We start from the raw sequence: 19,272 nt of genomic DNA on the forward strand, positions 1-19,272 counted from the left end.
AGTTACTACTTTATAAGCAAGCTCTTTTAAAACATCTCTGTGGTCATAGGCAGATATTTGAAAATATAAGAGGTAAACTCTTAATAACAGGAGAAATTCTAAGCTGAAATATATTTTTATCTTAATATTTTAATATGGTATGCCAGTCTACTTAGGAAATACTAAGTTTCTTTTATTTGTTTTGAGTTTGAATACTGCCTTGGTAGAGACTTGCAGATGTTTAATATATTAAGTTATTCTAAATTTGCTAAGGATATTCTTTAACTCAGACACCTGAACATATATTGTTTAAAAGTGACTTAAGCTTAGTTCAATAATTATTCAATTTATTCTTAATCTACTGGTCTTTCAGTCTTATCTTGTAAAATAATTACACTTCTCTTAATGAGGTTTTTACTAGAGTGTTACAATAAATGTTAGATAACATCTTGAGCAGAAGTGATTTTTTATCAGTTATTGGTCTTGGGAAAGGGGAAGGATTCCTCTTTAAGATATTATATGAAGGATGTATACATCCATATATGTATATAATCCTATATATTCTTATATATATTATCCTTACATAAAGAGGAATCTTTCAAATATATATATAAACTTAAGTTTGTTATGGCAATTTTCTTAATTTGAAATAATTTTCGATATATAGAAAAGTTATAAGGACAGTACAGAGAGTTAGATATATCATGGATATCCTTCACTCAGCCTCCCCTAGTGTTAACTTATATTCTTACTGTACCAGCAGATCCAAGGAGAGTATCTATTCACAATAGCCGTTCTCCTTACCTGGGCAGGTTAAGATTGAAATGTCATATAATAGGTACTTCTTTTCCAAAAAGAATTTCTAGTCTTTATACCAGATCTTCTGAAACAGTCTTCTGGTATATTAGTAATTTGCTTTCAATGCACTTTTCAAAATCCGTTTCCAAAGTATGCTGTAGAGAAGTATGTGTATGTTAATGTTTCCTTTATTTCTTATTCCAGTTTTTTTTAATACAAAAGCTTTCATGCCCTTTATGCTTCATAACCCTTATTTCTTTGGGTTAACATGGACTTCCTTCCTTTCCCCTGAATCTTAATGCTTTTGCTTATTAATGGCAGCAAAGGTTTTTGAGTCTATGAAACGCCAGACACTGTGTGTGCTCTCTTCAGTAAGCCGTCTTCCTCTTCTCCATTTTCAGTGCTAATAAGCTGTGGGATCTTTCCATTAAAAGGTGGGGGTTTCTTGGCTTGGAGGTACCCAGTCTTTCCGAAAGACTCATCAAGGGTCCCAGTATTAACTGTTCCAAACATCAGTTAAGAAATGTAGGCTAAGCAGTGACAGTCATTTGTGTAGTCTTTGGTATCTCATCTTACCAACCTTAAAATGATGACGTTCATGATTTCAGTTTCCCAGCAGAAATTAATATGGAATGTAGTAGATGTTTTTATACACCAAAATGACTCTATCTGGTAAAATTAATAACTTTTAATTTCTCTTTTGAAAGTCTCTTGTTTAGATAAATGCCTTTACTAGAAAAACAACTACCACATTAATTTTAGCTAACCCGTTTGGGAAATTGGTCATTTCCAATAATACTTTCATTTATTGTATAAACTTTTGCCAGCCATCTTTTAAAAATAGATACTTTCCTTCTTTAGCATACGCTAAAGATACTTTATCTTTTTTTGATGATCGTCATTATGCAAATTAGTTGTTGTGCCATACTCCTTTCTATTTTGATCTTTAGTATATATAGATCTAATAGATAGGGAAACTAAGATAATTCAGAGACTAGATCAAGAAAATGCCACCCCTCTGAAATTTGAAGCTAATAAGGATAAATATTAATATAAAGCCCTTGGCAGAAGGAACCCTTCCTAAAAAAGAGTATATTTCTAGTTCTAGTGAGAGTTGGATCTTTGGATTCTTATCTAAGGCAACTGATGAGACTGATAATTGAAAGCAAAAAGGTATTCCAAGTGATATATTGATATGTCACATAGATGACTGCATGAACGAGAGTCAAAAGGCTGAGAGTGTTTCCTTGCTTTGGAAGTGCTAAGGCATCTAGAGGTACACTTTATAAAGTTAATAATAAACTAAAATGAGAATGCTATCCTCAGTGTCTTGGAGGACCACCGATGTATCCGCATTCTGTACTGTGTTTTCTCTGTTGGTCATATTTTTCTCTGCCCTGTCCTGTGGTTAGCTGTTACTTCTTGGTGTCAACAAACTGTCTCGAGATAAGCCTATTTCTTCCTCCTTCTAATTAATTTTCCATTTCTAATCTATTAAATGTGTAGTGGATCTTTTTTAGAATTGTATCTACAGTAAGAATAAATTGGCTCTACAAAAGCTATTTTTAAGTATTAGGATCTGAGACGTCAACAGATGGGACTGGTAATATCTGTTTTTTCTGTTGAATTGTTTGTATTTTTCTTATTCTATATTGTTTTATTAATAGCTAAGATTCCCAAAGAATTGACTTCTGGAGAGAGAAAAAAATCTTAACTGTATCTCTATTTATGAATTGTGTGTTTTATGTGCCCTCTACTACTAAATACATGGTAAGTGAACAGCACGATCTTCATGTTGAAGTTATAACTTACCTTTTCCTGAGGGACAGTTGATTGTTAAACAGGACTGAAGAGTACCAACTTACTGACTTTGTCTGCATATTTTTAATAAGAGAAAAAAAAAACCCAGAAATTGACAGATTTAATTTACACATTAAAGTGTGAACTATAAAATACACGCTTTGAGATAATAGAAAGCAAGGATGGTACATCCCAGAAACTGTTTCCGTGAACCATAAACGCACATTTTCATGCTTTGTAAGTGGGCTAAAGGCCAAGATACAATGTCATGATGTGAGTCTGTCCAGAAATACAGCTTCTTCTCTGTGTTATTTTGCTTACAACTACTGTGTTGTCTTAGTCTCTTGTGTGCAGTTATACATATCCAAATGTCCCCCATCTTTTGTTCTTGTTATTCAGCTTCTTTACGATAGAAGTGCTTTACTTCTTTGCCGATATTATCAAGAGTTTTGTTCTGAAATAACTGCAATGATTTTAGTTTATAAAAGCTTCAGTTTGATTTCATTCATGAAAAAGAAGAACAATTCTACTTTAACATTTGTGGTTCTGTTAAATCTGAGAATTATTTCAGGCCACTGAGAGTCTTCTGTGAGTAACAGCATTTTGTATACAAGAGATTTGCCTCCAAAATGTCAAATTTTAAGATCATAATATTCTTGGAAAGTGTGAGAGAGCATGCACATCAAAGAAAGCATTTTTATTACAGTGGATTACGCAATACTTTGGCCAGCCTCCTTAGCTTCATCTGTTTAAGGGTTCATTTTCGCTTGTTTGGCACAGGTCCCAGTGAGGCCTTCAGAATTGTGGTTAGCAACATGAATGAATTACAAACTTTGGACGAGCTCTTCAGTTAGTAGAGCTGGCTTGCTGCCAAAAAGACAGTGCCTTATATGGGGTCAGGGCAAAGCTGTGATTCGTTGAGTCCTGCATTGTATAGAAAACATACTTGGGATGCCTGTTTGCTTTCTTTTAAAATAAAAACAAAACAAAACAGAAAAAGCAGCAGGCTTCCAAGTCTATCAAAATAGGAAGTAACAAAATAGTGTGCAGGTTTTACTAATGACAGAGTTAAGCAATGGAAATACAGCTCCCTGTAGCTAAAATACTAGAAGTATAAGTTGGACTTTTGACCTCCTTAGCCAGCTTGTGATACGAGATTGAAGCATTTGGTTAGATACCTGTTGTCTTCCTGCTTTTATGTTTCAGATGGCTTAATAAGATTAATTAGTCTCATGTCCACATGGCTGCTGTGCCACTGGGGTTTGGTATCAGCTAGATATGTTGAAAATTAAAAGCAGGAATAGTTAACTTCCAACGTGCCAGTTCTTCTTTTTTAAAAATTTGTAGTTATGGCCAGGCGCGGTGGCTCACGCCTGTAATCCCAGCTCTTTGGGAGGCCGAGGCGGGCGGATCACCTGAGGTCAGGAGTTTGAGACTAACCTGGCCAACATGGTGAAACCCCGTCTGTACTAAAAATACAAAAAATTTAGCTGGGCGTGGTGGCGGGCGCCTCCTGTAATCCCAGCCACTGGGAAGTCTGAGGCAGAATTGCTTGAACCCTAGAGGCGGAGGTTGCAGTGAGCCGAGAATGCGCCATTGCACTCCAGCCTGGGTAAGAGTGAAACTCTCTCTCAAAAAAAAAAAAAAAAAAAAAAAAATTGTAGTTACGTAACTTTTTTTTTTTTTTTGAGACGGAGTCTCGCTCTGTCGCCCAGGCTGGAGTGCAGTGGCGTGATCTCCTCTCACTGCAAGCTCCACCTCCTGGGTTCACGCCATTCTCCCGCCTCAGCCTCCCGAGTAGCTGGGACTACAGGCGCCCGCCACCATGCACGGCTAATTTTTTGTATTTTTAGTAGAGACGGGGTTTCACCATGTTACCCAGGATGGTCCCGATCTCCTGATCTCGTGATCTGCCCACGTCAGCCTCCCAAAGTGCTGGGATTAGAGGCATGAGCCACTGCGCCCGGCCTAGTTATGTAACTTTTAAAAAATTGACATGTTGGAATGGTAAAACAAGTAAGAATGAAATTTGCTTTTCAGAAGGTCACAAATTTTGCTTATATTCTTAGGTTGGAGAATATAATTACTAGATATATTAGAAGGGAAAACTTTTAATATATTTTCACATATAATTCATTTATCATTGTAATTTTTTCCATTTAGGCAAATACTCTATCTGGATCTTCTCTCAGTCAGGCACCATCTCATATGTATGGCAATAGATTAAATCCAAATTCATCAATGGCAGCTCTTATAGCTCAGTCTGAAAACAATCAAACAGGTAAGTTTTCAAGAATTACTAACTCTAAAACCCTACTCTCACCTACTTTAATTTTTTTCCCCTTTTGGTTCATTTTATTTGAAAACATGCAGGGATGTGGTTAGTAGAGGATTTGTACTTTAAAAAAATATTCACAGTTGGAAAATGTTAAATATTTCAGGTGCTGGATATGTTAACTAGTTTGATTTTATTATTCCACATTACATTCATATATCATAACATCAATTTGTACTCCAAATTTATATAATTACAAACTGTCAATTTACAATAAAAAAGAATCACAGTTGGAAGTAAATAGTATGCTGTGCTGCAAAATAGTGATGTCCTTTTTTTTTTTTTTTTTTTTTTTTTATACTGTCTGAAATGGAAATGTTTCAACAGAGCCATCAGTAAGCAGGAATGCAGCAGTGTCTCCTGTGACTTTTGTGATTGATGTGTTCAGTTCTCAGTTCTATGCAATGAAAGTAACATAACACTGGGCTTTTCTGTGAATAGCCTAAACCTTTATTTGCATAATTCATGAAATTGTATTACACAAACTTGGTTAAAAAAATCCTGTTAGAGAATTTCTGCAGTGTTTAGTAATCCTGTGAATGTTCACCAGTTGACGTTTTGTCGCATTTGTCTCTTGTACTGTCTTAATGAGCCACTGGATTTGCTTTGTTTCATTGCATCCTTAAGGATTGGTTGACATGTCCAAGTAGTCATGCCTGTTTGGGGGAAGGGAATGGATTTAGCAGTTCACCAAGAATGGATCAGTCTGTCTTTACCATTTAAGGGTCAGAGGTTACCTGACTCAGAATAAGGGGAGGACAACCTTGAAAGAGGCCAGATAAGGTGATTTTTATAAGGAACTAACTGCAGGGGAAATACAAGTTACTTTCCAAGCAGAGATATTTGATATTACCTAAGGAATATTTTGAAAAGTTAATTTTTTTCTTTAAAATTCAGGATTCTGTATTCCTACTTGTTTTTGTCAATTTGGAAATTTAGTGTTTTATGTAATTTTATTCTTGGTGTAAGGCTCTAGTGTCTAACACCATAATTTTAGTCTTGGTGTGCAGCTCTATGTAAATGTGTTTTATGGCTTGTCTTGGGATGCAAAGTGTTAAAAAATACAAAGCATACGGATTTGCTGTGATAAGCATACAGATTAGCTGTCCACAGCTGTGATTCATTACTTTAACCGTAGAAATTAAAAGTGGCTGAGGGGAGGGTACAGCAAATGCAAACCACGCTTCTGTGCTGTAAAATTGAAAGGAATGAAAGAACAGAACATAATCCATGGCCTTCTACACCCACAAAAACGTGTAGGGACAACGCCTTACATGCCACAGTTCAGCAATTCTGAACTAGCAACATGCTAGATCTTCTATTTTCATGGGAACTGCAAAGATAGTGGTAAAGGTTTAATGTATGTTTTAGGAAAAATCAGGGCAAGAGTTTAAAACCTCTTATCTAGTGAGAGTCACTTTATCAGCTCTGAAATATTTACACTACAGATCAAGATCTTGGAGACAATAGCCGCAACCTAGTTGGCAGAGGAAGCTCACCCCGAGGAAGTCTCTCGCCACGGTAAGCGCTATTTACACTGCAAAGTATAGGCAAAGGAAACGTTTGAGATTTGGAAACTTTCTTATCTCATATCAGTAGAGTGTACATTTGTGAGGCTATAAAAGCATTCTACAGATAAGAAGCATGTCTAGACAAGAAAAATGATTCTAAATTAATTTAAATATTAATTTAAACACCATTAGATTTCTAAGTAAAACAAATCCCTTTCCTTTGGTTTCCAATCAGTTCGAACTCTCTTGTATTTATTACCTGTATACTGATTTGAGTAATTCTTTTTGATCATAAAATAGTTTTAAGATCTCTTAAAGTTGTAGACCCAAGACTTTCAAGTTTGGGTTCCAGTTTTAGCTCTGTTCCGTGTAGCACTTAATCCCTTAGTCTCTAGTTCCTAATTCAGTAAAGTCGTGTGGTAGATCACTAAACTCCTACTAGTTCTTAAATTGTTTGAATCAGTTATAGCAAATGTATTACAAGTTTTTTGAAATTATTTTATGACAGTATTCAGGTACCATTTATTAAAATATAATTAATATATTTGGGGTTATCAAACTGCATATTCCTTCTGTTCTAAATGGGGAGAATGTGGTATGAGATACTGTGTCTGTTTGTAGGGGAGAATGGAACTTTGGTGATGGCTATCTCCTTATTAATTTTATTTCCCTTCTGTGCCTTCTCTTTGTTTTCTCCGTGTTCTCTAATTTAGGAACCCTCCCTCAAGCATGGTGTTAGACCGGGTGACAATGGAGAGTAAGAGAAAAGCCCATTCTAGGGTCTTTCTTCCAAGAATGGGAGAAATGTGATTAAAAATGAAAACTTTGGTTAGGCGTGGTGGCTCATGTCTATAATCCCAGCACTTTGGGAGGCCAAGTTTGGAGGATTGCTTGAGGCCTGGAGTTCAAGACCAGCCTGGGCAACATGCCAAGACTCCATGTCTACAATTTTTTTTTTTTTTTTTTCAAAATGAACTTTTTCATGTGATGACAGATCATGAATAACAGTATTGCTGATATATTTGGGGAATGGCTGTTAAGGAACATCTTCTTTATCCTAAAGATTAGTTCAGTAACCACTAATTTCATTTTCTAATGGTACATCTAGTGATGCCTTTTTTTCTGTATAATTCCTGGGTGAACTAAAAGTAGTATTGTTTTCCCTGATTGAACTCTGCAGAAAATCAAATATCCATTCTTTGGAAACCAGGAATCTGAAGAACATATGATAACATGATCTGACTAGTCTGTGATTTTATGCTGTGATTAATTCTATGTTGTTTTTCTTTTCAAAGAAGAAAGTTAATGAATGTTTGCTCAGTGTTTAGTGGAAGAAACATTTCTCTGTTGCCCTTTTAAACTTAAAATATTACAAGCTACCGAGAATTATTAAGAAAGTGCTATTTTGCTTAATATAGTTTTTCCTTTTCATTAGTTAAATGGGACTTAACAAATGGTACTAAATTATTTTTAGCATATTATTTCCAACTTTATATTACTCTTTAGAAATCAGCCTGAGATGTAACAGCCTGAATTATCCTGGTATAGTGTACTATTTGCAGAGGGATGGCCAGTTGTATGTGGCCCATAATGTTTACATATGGAATAAAAACCCCATTTAACATCTTACGAAAATTTTGCAGAGACGCATATTAAGGCAGTGTCAAGAACACTAGTGGGTTGTTAGAAGACCTGAGTTGTATAGCCCAGCTCTTGTTACCTCACCAGCAGTGTGTCTTTGGACAAGTCACTAAAACACCGTCCTGTTTCCTCATTTGAAAATGGAGCCAATAAACCAGGTTTTGACTTCTCACTAGGTTGTTGTGGAGATCATATGAGATATATACAAACGCATTGGAAATTCTAAAGCTCTTTAAATGTATTGTTAGAATGATAGCTGGAGACCGGAAATGGCCACACTTATTTAAACCAAAAAGTGTAGAGAACATTACATGTTCATCTTAATACAAGTGCTGTTTGTTTTAGAAGGGTTATCATTTGAAGTATAGATCTAAGACATTTTAGAAATATTCATGTAAAAGGATCAAAAATTGCTTTGGGGGCTGGGCACGGTGGCTCATGCCTATAATCCCAGCAGTTAGATAGAGAGGCCTGGGTGGGAGGAACACTTCAGTCCAGGAGTTGGAGACTAAGCTGGGCAACATGGTGAAACTCCGTCTCCCCTGCCCAATCTCCCCCACCGCCGCCCCCCGCCCAAAAAAAAGCTGTGCGTGGTAGTGTGTGCTCTTGTGGTCCCAGCTGCTCAGGAGGCTTAAGGTGGGAGGATTGCTTGAACCCAGGACCCAGGAGGTCAAGACTGTAGTGAGCCATCATTGCACCACAGCACTGTAGCATGGCTGACAAAGTGAGACCCTATCTCCAAAAATGAAAAAAAAAAAAAATTGATCTTATTTCTTAATTGTGAAAATACTTGAAAATGAGTAATTTTTAATTTATAACAAAAGGCTGCTTTAAGATTGTTAAAAATTTCTTTTTAGTGACATTTGAGATTTTAGTTGGTTGTAAATTCAAATACCTTTTATAGTATTATAATTGTTCAGGTTATTATGATGGCAAATATATCAAAGCAGAATGGTGAAACCCTTTTCTGGGAAATTATTTTTAAGTCTAATTTTGTCTTTCCCTCTTTTGTCTTATAATGCCATACCAAGTTATTTTACAGCCTATTTCAGAGATTATTGGTGGTGTGTTTATATTTTCTAGTGGTTTTTAATTATCTGTGATGGCTATTTCCTTGATTCTATAATATTGGGAGGAAGAATGATAATTACTCAATTTTAGGGTAGGTTATGGTTTTCTAAATCCAGGAACCTGATACTTCTGGCATAGGCAGCCTGGTGTTATAAAACTCATACAGGAGAAAAGGGGTCAGCTTAAGGTAAGAAACTGTACTCTCTTAAAAGCATTCCCCTTCTTTTTAACTTGAGAATTGTTTTCAACAGATCCCCTGTAAGCAGCTTACAGATTCGCTATGATCAACCAGGCAACAGCAGTTTGGAGAATCTGCCTCCAGTAGCAGCCAGCATAGAACAGCTTTTGGAGAGGCAGTGGAGTGAAGGACAGCAATTTTTATTAGAACAGGGTACTCCTAGTGACAGTAAGTATTCATTTTCTTATATGTGAATCAAGACAGATGGGCAGATGGACAAACAGGCAGATGGATGCAGAAGTCACTTTTCATCCAGAGTAGTAATGGAATTATGATATACATTTTATATAATACAGTGAGAGAAAGTATAAGGTGAAGTGGTTTAATAGAAGAGATTCTATAGTGTTACTGCTTGGACTTGAATCCTGTCTTTACCTGTTATTAATAGTATGATCTTGGGCATGTTTTTTAAAGTTCTTTAATCTCCTATTTTTACAATTGGGAGTAATAATGCACCCATATCAGAGGGTTATTGTGAGGATTAAACGACATGAAAAATGTAAGGACCACTGCCTGGCTCATACATAGCATTGTCTCGGTGCTTACCATGATTATACATATTGGTACTTTGTGTCTCCACTGGACTTTGTTCTTATCAGTTTACTAAAATACATGAGCACTGTCTTCTCTTACCCCAATTGTTAGAAGAAAACTTGCTCACCTCTGGAAAACTTACTTTAAAAAAATACAAATGGTCAAGTATGGCCGGCTAGCTTCTTCATTTTATAGTTTGGAGGAAGAAGAATAATTATTGAATTAAATCTATAATTAGTATATATTATGCTTATCATCTATTGGATTATAGAGCATGTACTATACATCTGTGTTTCAGTATCTTCACCATTTTAAGTATTAGGGCCGTGGGTGTAAAATGCAGAGTTAAAATAGGTGGTGGTTAGCTGGAGATGTGGCCTTGTCTTAATTTTAGGGAAAAATATGTGGTTTTCATCATTTTCGAGTATAAACTTTTGCTGCTTCATTTTATTGAAACATTTTGCTTATTGTTGGCTAGCTAAGTGCCATAAATTGGTATTTTATGAATGGTACCCTGACAAAAAATGCTAATTAATTGTGAGGAAATTCATGCCAGGCTAATCCTTTAAACACGATAGCTGGAGGATAGGTTTAGCTGAGTCTTATTGCATCTCATTTGGGCCCACTAAGGTTTCTTTGTGGGATCTTGGAGGGGAGGGATAAAAGTTAAATCCTTGGGAAATGGCCAGATGTGTCTGTACCAGAGGAGTTGTATCTTCTAAAGGCTCTGAGGTCATGTTAAACAAATATAACTTTTTAGTATGTGACGGACACTTCAAAAATCTTAACGGCAACACTCTGTGTTGTTAGCTGGGAGGTCCAAGTTGTGGAAGGAATTGAAGTACTTGAGGTGATGGGGCCAGACTGAAAGTCAGCCTGTTTACAGGGGATGCGCCTTTCTCCAGGACTGGAGAGGTGGCTGGGCGCACACATAGCGCTCCCTGCTGGGTGACCTGCAGAGCAACATGCTGAGCAGCTGGGATTAGGGGCTTCCTGCAAGGCGTCTGATGGCAGCACTTCGTTTAAACCGGACAACAAACAAAAACATGTGCTCATTATTTTGGTAGAGGGTATTGGTGCGATCCTTAACCATTCTGTATATGACTTCAATGCAAAATAGTGACAGGCACTTGAATTTTTAATAGGCTTTTATTTTGATGAAAATAAAATGTCATCACTTTTCATTGAGAATGGAAAATTACCTGAAGCTGGTGTGTGTTTTTTGGTATGTGGCAACAAAGTTTCCAGAAGGTACATCCAGGAACACTTTGCCTTTGTGCTTATAAAAATACAGACATAGATAGGCAATTTATATCCATAAACAAATTTAGGAACAAAACTTTATCATTTAGAAACACTTTACAGAATTTCTACTGTTCTATTTTAACTTATTTCTAAGGTTACCGGCACTGTGTAAAATACTTAGTCTTATGTGTGTACTTGTCATTATTAAAAACTATCCAAATGTGTGCTAGTTTTAGGAATGCTGAAGTCATTACACCAACTTCAAGTTGAAAACCGAAGATTAGAGGAACAAATTAAAAACTTGACTGCCAAAAAGGAACGGCTTCAGTTATTGAATGCACAGCTTTCAGTGCCTTTTCCAACAATAACAGCAAATCCTAGTCCGTCTCATCAAATACACACATTTTCAGCACAGACTGGTAAGTGTGAAAATATTTATTTTGTATCTAAGGAAAATAGGCTTTCAGTTTTATTTGTATTATAAGTGAGTAATAATTGGTCACCAGTTATATGAAGATGTAGAAAAGGAACTATAGGTTGTTTTTGAAGGGCATAAAGAATCCTGTTAAGTGATCAACTTGAATTTACTCTAACTTTCTTAGTCCATAATATAATGGTAAAATTTACTTAAATGTCTTATGATCTCGTTATTGATTTAAAGCGATGGTATTCAATATAGATTTTTTTTCTTATTTAAATCAGTCTTAGGAATAGCAAGACTAGATATTTAAGTGGTTTTGATACGGGCTTCAGCATAAGCTTTTTAATAAGCCTTTAATCTTACACATAATGTAATTTAATAGGGTAAATAGGTTTCTTTTTGTCTTTTATTATTCTAGCTCCTACTACTGATTCCTTGAACAGCAGTAAGAGCCCTCATATAGGAAACAGCTTTTTACCTGATAATTCTCTTCCTGTATTAAATCAGGTAATTTTTGTATGGTTATTTTAATCTATGTTGATTTACTTGTGAATAATAGTATATTAAATGGTTTAAAATTATTTTAAACAGTTTTGCAGTGTTCTTTAAACTTAGTTTCTCTTCTTTCTTACGCTAGGACTTAACGTCCAGTGGACTTAGTTTCTCTTCTTTCTTACGCTAGGACTTAACCTCCAGTGGACAAAGTACCAGCAGCTCATCAGCTCTTTCTACCCCACCTCCTGCTGGGCAGAGTCCGGCTCAACAAGGCTCAGGAGTGAGTGGAGTTCAGCAGGTCAATGGCGTGACAGTGGGGGCACTAGCTAGTGGAATGCAGCCTGTAACTTCCACCATTCCTGCCGTGTCTGCAGTGGGTGGAATAATTGGAGCTTTGCCAGGTAACCAACTGGCAATTAATGGCATTGTAGGAGCTTTAAATGGGGTTATGCAGACTCCTGTCACAATGTCCCAGAACCCTACCCCTCTCACCCACACAACCGTACCACCTAATGCAACACATCCAATGCCAGCTACACTGACTAACAGGTAAGAAACTTAAGTATGTTTTGGGTTTTTTAGTATAACAGAGTACCGGTGTTGTCTATGCCTTAGATTGGGGCTTTCAATGTGTTCCTTTTTAGATACACCTTAAGAAGTCTGCCAAAAATTTTAAGTATATTATACAGAGTACATTTATTTTTGAAACTTAAGTAATTTAGATTAAAATGAAATTAAGTTACTTTTAGTAACAGCATTAAGTATGTTCTGTGCTGAAAATTAGTCTTAATCTGTGATGTCTATTTTTAAATACTAGTTTTTCTTATTTCTTTGTATACTGTATCATAAATTCTGAAGAAAGATAATATCGTAGTGGAGATGACATGAATATTAGTTTCTTAAAATTTATGTAATATTTTTAATGTTCTAATCAAAGATTTTGATATAGGATAAAGGTCATTTATCTGAATTCCCAGGAAGTGAGACTCACTGGTTTCATTGTACTGGAACTGCATTTGAATGTTTGTTCAAAACTAGGGGACTAAAGCTATGTTGTTAATAAGCATACTTTTGGGGGAATAAATACTTTAAATGGATTTGCAGTGGGTACTAGAAAGCTATTTCCTGTAGCTCTCTTCATTGGTGTTTAGTTTTACCATTGGGACCATTAGAAAAGGATAGGTCAAATCAGTAGTATGTTTGGATTCTTTGTTTCAAATATGTGTTTACTTAGTGTGAGTTAAATTATCCTTGAATAATTAAAGATAAATTATTACATATGCTTGTTAGAAACACATGTAAATTTCTATTCCATAAAATGAGTTAGGGCCTATTTGTTTTATAATAAAAACATTTCTTGACAATGTGAATTCTTGTTTAGCTGTACACATGGATATATATAAACATACATATATATAGGAATAATTTGTACATAACTGTTTTCAAAGTGTTTGGATTCAGAATTGTACTTAAGTTATTAAACATCAAATTGAAAAGTTGTCTTTCATTTTTAAACTTCTAAAAATGCATTAGAGGTGTGTAGTAAAAAGTAAGAATTGTAATCATTTTTCAGTGCCTCAGGACTAGGATTACTTTCTGACCAGCAAAGACAAATACTTATTCATCAACAGCAGTTTCAGCAGTTGTTAAATTCTCAGCAGCTCACACCAGTAAGTTCTTTCTTTTGATAATATCTTATTAGGAGCATGTGTTCTAAGCTGTAATATTCACTGTGGGTACAGATTTCTCCTTTGTGAAATAACATTATTGAATGCATAATCAAAAAAGTTTTTCTTGCCATGTGGTACAGGCTGTGATACCTGCAGTGATGTCACATTCATTCCTGAACTTAAAAGTGACAGGGCACGTGGCATGGTGCTGCCATAGGCTCTGGTAACACAGTGCTGAGATGTGGTGTGTGTTTTCCCGGAGCTTCATTTTGATACGGGAGATGGATGGACACGATGCACGCTTTTTGGTTGTGATAAATACTGAGAAGAACAAAGAAGTGGAATAAGTGGGGAAGAGCATAGGGAACCAAGGACCATTTTAGATAGGATGGCCCCGCCTCTGCAAGGGGGGTGACTTTTGAGCACAGACCGATGTGAGAGTTCAGGGAGTGTGCCTTTGTGACTTGAGGGAACACAGAGAGAAAGCACGTTGGAGGTAAAGGGGCAGTTGCTGTCAAAGGTCTGGACGTACTTGTGTTCGGAAGAGACGTCAGCAGCCATGTGGTCAGAGGGTGGGAGAGGTCAGAGCCAAGGGGGTGGTCTTAGATGATCGCATACAGCCTTTCTTGGCTGTGGCAAGAAATTTGGATTTTATCTTAAAAGTATGATGGAAAGCCACTGGCGAGTTTTTAAAAATCTATTACGGAGGATTTCAAGTGTACCAAAAGTAGAGTGGAGAGCACCCTGAAGACCTATGTACGCCTCATTCCATTCTCTCACCCAGTGCTAATAATCTCAGTTTTGTTTATCTCATTTCATTCTCCATTTTTTTCAGGATTAAGAATTGGAAGGTTTTGAACAGAATAGTGAAATAATGATTTACATTTTAAAGGATTAGTTTTGCTGCTATATGGAGAATAGTCTGTGTGTGTTATAGGGTGTGGGGGAGTGAAGACAGAGGCAAAAGTGGAAAAAGGGAGTGATCCAGGCAGGAGACGTAGGTGTTAAAATAGTATGGGCTACGTATTGAAAACTGCCTGGAATTACGGTATATATATGTATATTTTTGAGAGGGAGTTTTGCTCTGTCGCCCAGGCTGGAGTGCAGTGGCACAATCTGGGCTCCCTGCAACCTCCATCTCCTGGGCTCAAGTGATCCTCCTGCCTCAGCCTCCCGAGTAGCTGGGACTACAGGCATGTCCCACCATGCCTGGCTAATTTTGTATTTTTTGTAGAGACAGGGTTTCACCATGTTGCCCAGGCTGGTCTTGAACTCCTGACCTCAAGTGATCTGCCCTTAGCCTTCCAAAGTGCTGGAATTACAGGTGTGAGCCACTGTGCCCAGCCAAGATGTTTTGAAGACAGAACCAACAAGACTTGTTTGCTGGACATACAAGAGAAAGAAAGAAGAATTCTGAATGGTTGGTTAGTGACTTTTACTGAGATGTGGGAGAACAGAACCCAACCAATTTTGGAGAGAAAAATAGGTGTCATGGACACACTAAGCTTGAAATCTCTTTAGATGTACAAGTCAAATGGAGATAAGGCAGTTGCATAGTAGGTTTCTGGAGTCCCAGGCAGAGATGCAGTTAGTTAGAGATAGAAATCTGGGGTTAGTGCTGCACAGGTGATGAGAGCCGTCAGATTTGATGCTGACTCCTAGAGCATGAAGACTGAGTCCTGGACACCCTAGAAAAGGAGAATAAGCCAGTAAAGAAAGGCTATTGAGAAACTGTGGCCAGTGAGCCAAGAGAAGGACAGTGTGGCATCTTAGGGGCAAGGTGAAGGAAATGCTTCCAGAAAGGGAGGAGTCAACTGTGTACAATGCTTCTGTGGTAGGGTAAGAAAGAATTGACCAACCGGGCGTGCTGGTGCATGCCTGTGGTTCCAGTTAATTGGGAGGCTGAGGTGGGAGGATCACTGGAGCCCAGGAGGTTGAGGCTGCAGTGAGCCATAATCATGCCACTGCACTCCAGGTGCAGTGACACCTGCACCTGACAGGGACTGTTTCTTTCTTAAAGGTTGTCTAGAGGCTTTTTACAGTTTGGGTGTGATGAAAGTAAAAACCTCATTAAATGGTTCAAAAGGAAATGGGAGGGAGAGGAAGTAAAGATAGCATATGGGCACCTCAAGACATGTCACTTTGGAAAGCAGAGGAAGGGGAAGCAGGAGGCGGATGTGGTAGGTACACGGGGCAGTTTCGACTCATTTTGAATGTGACAGAATGTGTGTATGTTGATGGGACATTGCTGGGATAGGAGAGAAGAAAGATGCTAGCAGAGGAGAAGAGAACGGTATTTCACTGCCCCAGCAAGGCAGGCAGAGCAACTGGAGGTGGGTTTTATGTGGAGGGTTGAAGCAATCCCACTTTCAGTGCTTCTGATTTTCTTAATTAGAAGTAAAGTGATCAGCAGAGGGAAGGAGATGGGTGTTAACGGTTAGATAAGAGGGGAGATGGGAAATAGAGAACTTGTAGAAGGGGAGAAAGTATGGACCGAGACCCAAGTGGGATTGTGGCTCAGGTGCAGGGCAGGCCTGGCCCTGTGGACAGTCGTGGGGCTTCCTCCAGACCCATTTCCCTAGCACTCTTCATTCAGTTGGGCTGCTTGGAGAATGCATTGCTTAATTAACATAGAAATTACAAAGGCTGACATCCTTTCTAAGTATATTTATGTACTATTTTGCTGTAGTAAAAAATATATTGAAAGTACTTTTGATTCTGGATCATTTTCAGTCTGTTTTTAGAGTGGTGTTAAAGGCACACTGCATGTAAGTGTATATAAATTCTTAAAGGCTGGCCGGGCGTGGTGGCTCATGCCTGTAATCCCAGCACTTTGGGAGACGGAGGCGGGCGGATCACGAGGTCAGGAGTTCGGGACAAGCCTGACCAACATGGTGAAACCCTGTCTCTACCAAAAATAGAAAAATTAGCCGGGTGTGGTGGCGCGTGCCTATAATCTCAGCTACTCACTCAGGAGGCTGAGGCAGGAGAATCGCTTGAACTGGGAGGTGTAGGTTGCAGTGAGCCGAGAGCACACCACTGCACTCCAGCCTGGACAACTAGAGCGAGACTCGGTCTCAAAAAAAAAATCTTAAATGCTGACACTAAGATGGGATCTTGTTTTTTCTTACCAGTTGCCTCATCTTAATAGGAGCACTAAAACTCCATTTATTTGGGTGTCTTCCTATTAATCAAGATTTTACTCTAATAATAGCATGTGTAGCTGTCTCATTTCCAGAACATGGTTAAGGAATTTTCAGCACAAATTATTGCTTGGAGACCATGAGGACTAAAGGACTGTACTTTTTCCTTCATCTGCCAATGTCGTGGGCTAAAGTTTGTTCATTTACAGGGATCAAACTTGATGTAGGTGAGGATTTTTTGGAAGCCTCCGCACAGCTTCCGCTCGACACTCTTGCTTGACTCTGCTTCCCCCAGATGACTTGCATGTTGCTAAATCCAGTGGTCCGTTCTCATTCTTCATCTTAACGTCACCTGGCAACAGCATTAGACAGAGTTGATCACTTTTCCTCCTCCTTGAAACATTTCCTCCTCTTAGCTTCCAGGACACCACATCATCTTGGTGTCTTACTACCTAACTGGTCATTCCTTTTTAGCATCCTTTCCTGGGTCCTCCTCTTCAGCCTGAGAGTGCCCAAGGTGGAATTCAGTGATCTCTCGTCACTATCTGTAAATAGCATCTCTGTGCTGATACATCTCCAGCCAGACCTCTCTCTGGAGCTTCAAGCTCCTGTAATGCAGCTGCTCACTCAGTAGCTCCGCTGGCATATCTTAAAAGACATTTCAAACATAACGTGTCCAGAACCGAACAGCTGATCTTCCGGCACAACCCCGCCCCACCCATCGTTTTCCTCACCTCAGCTGATGGCAGCTCCATCCTCACTCTCACACCCCACATTGACTCCATCCTGAAATCAGACTGTGCCACTTCTCAAAACCTTCCCGTTTTACCATGAATACAAGCCAAGGTGGCCATGCCTTGCCACTGCAAGCTCTGTGTTCTCCTCACTTCCTCCTGGCTCCCTCCACCCTTCCCGGGTCCTTGCTGCTACTGGATCCTGCTGGGCCTGCTCCTCTGGAGGCCTTTGGCACTGCCTGGAAATCCTCACCTGCCCCCATATCCACCCAGCGAATTCCCTCATCTCCTCCAAATCTTCATCCAGATGTTAACTTCGCAATGAAAACTGCCCTGGGTAATCTGCTTAAAATTACAACCTGACCATTAAACCCTACTCCCTCCAGACTTTCTCATACGCAGTTGTGTTTCCCTTGACGCAGAGCAGTAATCACATTCTAACGTTTTCATTTATTTCCCTTTCCCTGCTCAATGTGTTTCAAGCACCAAAAGCAGTGCCTGGCACCTAGTAAGCACTCAGGAAATCTATAAATATACGCTGCATGGAGTATATGCTTGCTGTAGAGTGGTAACTGCATCAAGAAAGCACCCTAATGACAGGCAGAAACGGGAACTTTAAAGTTGTTTTAAGTTTGGAAAGGGTTTGACCATGCATGATGCATTCAAATGTCCACCTTGATTTCTCTTAAGCTGCTGCACTTCCTGATTGATCATCACGGATAACCTAATAGAGCTCTCCTATGTGTGTCCTGTTTTGAAAATAAGCTGTTTGCTGAAGATACTGACATTTTATAGTAGATGGTTATTATCTAGTGCAGCATATTTTTCTAGATGAGATACTTGTTTTCTTTCTTTGCAAATATCTAATATTAAAGGAAAGAAAACATAAGGCAGCTCATCTGACTGCTGAATTCCGTGCTTGGGAACTCATTTTCTCTCACATGTTTTTTGCCTAAGGAACAACATCAAGCCTTTTTGTATCAGTTAATGCAACATCACCACCAGCAGCACCACCAACCTGAACTTCAGCAGCTGCAGATCCCTGGACCAACACAAATACCCATAAACAACCTTCTTGCAGGTACACAGGCACCCCCACTTCACACAGCTACCACCAACCCATTTCTCACCATCCATGGAGATAATGCAAGTCAGAAAGTAGCAGTAAGTATATTTTCCTTACTACATCTAATGAAACAAGAACTGTATTGATTAATCGGAGATGATCATTTTCCAGCCTAGTTTTGTTCCCCTGATCATTTCTTCTTAAAACCAGTTGCTTTTAGCAGATGGATATTATAGGCAAAGGATCTAAGCCAATTTATACGTCCCCTAAGTATATCAGTTTGAATTTGCACATTAGGTTTGAAGGCTGTTTTGTAATTGAGCAATTTTCAAGATGACAATATATTTTAGTTAGCAAGTCATATGGGACAGTCAAATCAAAAGACAATAGTTGGTGCTTTCTGAGAAGCTTTGTTTATAGAACCAGTCTATATATCTTGGAAATATTTTTATTTTACTCCAAAGTGCTTTTTACACATTAAGTATATTTATTACCAAGATGAATATATACATTTTAGGGCACACAATCCAATTATTCTACCAGATTAGAGGAAGTAAATCACAGTCACATCTGTAATGGAATTCAAATTTT

At 38.1% G+C, this 19,272-nt stretch overlaps 1 protein-coding gene across 18 annotated transcripts in view; it reads left to right on the plus strand.

Annotated features, from left to right (window-relative positions):
- The window catches only part of MLLT10 (MLLT10 histone lysine methyltransferase DOT1L cofactor), a 221,021-nt gene that overhangs the window by 198,841 nt on the left and 2,908 nt on the right, over positions 1-19,272 (plus strand). For all 18 annotated transcript variants that reach the window (XM_034930078.3, XM_034930079.3, XM_063607286.1 and 15 more), the window contains 8 exons: positions 4,741-4,858; positions 6,361-6,433; positions 9,387-9,541; positions 11,383-11,571; positions 11,992-12,080; positions 12,256-12,617; positions 13,642-13,738; positions 18,573-18,779. In XM_034930078.3, the coding sequence (XP_034785969.2) occupies positions 4,741-4,858; positions 6,361-6,433; positions 9,387-9,541; positions 11,383-11,571; positions 11,992-12,080; positions 12,256-12,617; positions 13,642-13,738; positions 18,573-18,779 (1,290 nt within the window). The remainder of the gene's footprint in view (positions 1-4,740; positions 4,859-6,360; positions 6,434-9,386; positions 9,542-11,382; positions 11,572-11,991; positions 12,081-12,255; positions 12,618-13,641; positions 13,739-18,572; positions 18,780-19,272) is intronic.

This window comes from Pan paniscus, chromosome 8 (assembly GCF_029289425.2).
Source record: "Pan paniscus chromosome 8, NHGRI_mPanPan1-v2.0_pri, whole genome shotgun sequence".
Taxonomy (NCBI): Eukaryota; Metazoa; Chordata; class Mammalia; order Primates; family Hominidae; genus Pan; species Pan paniscus.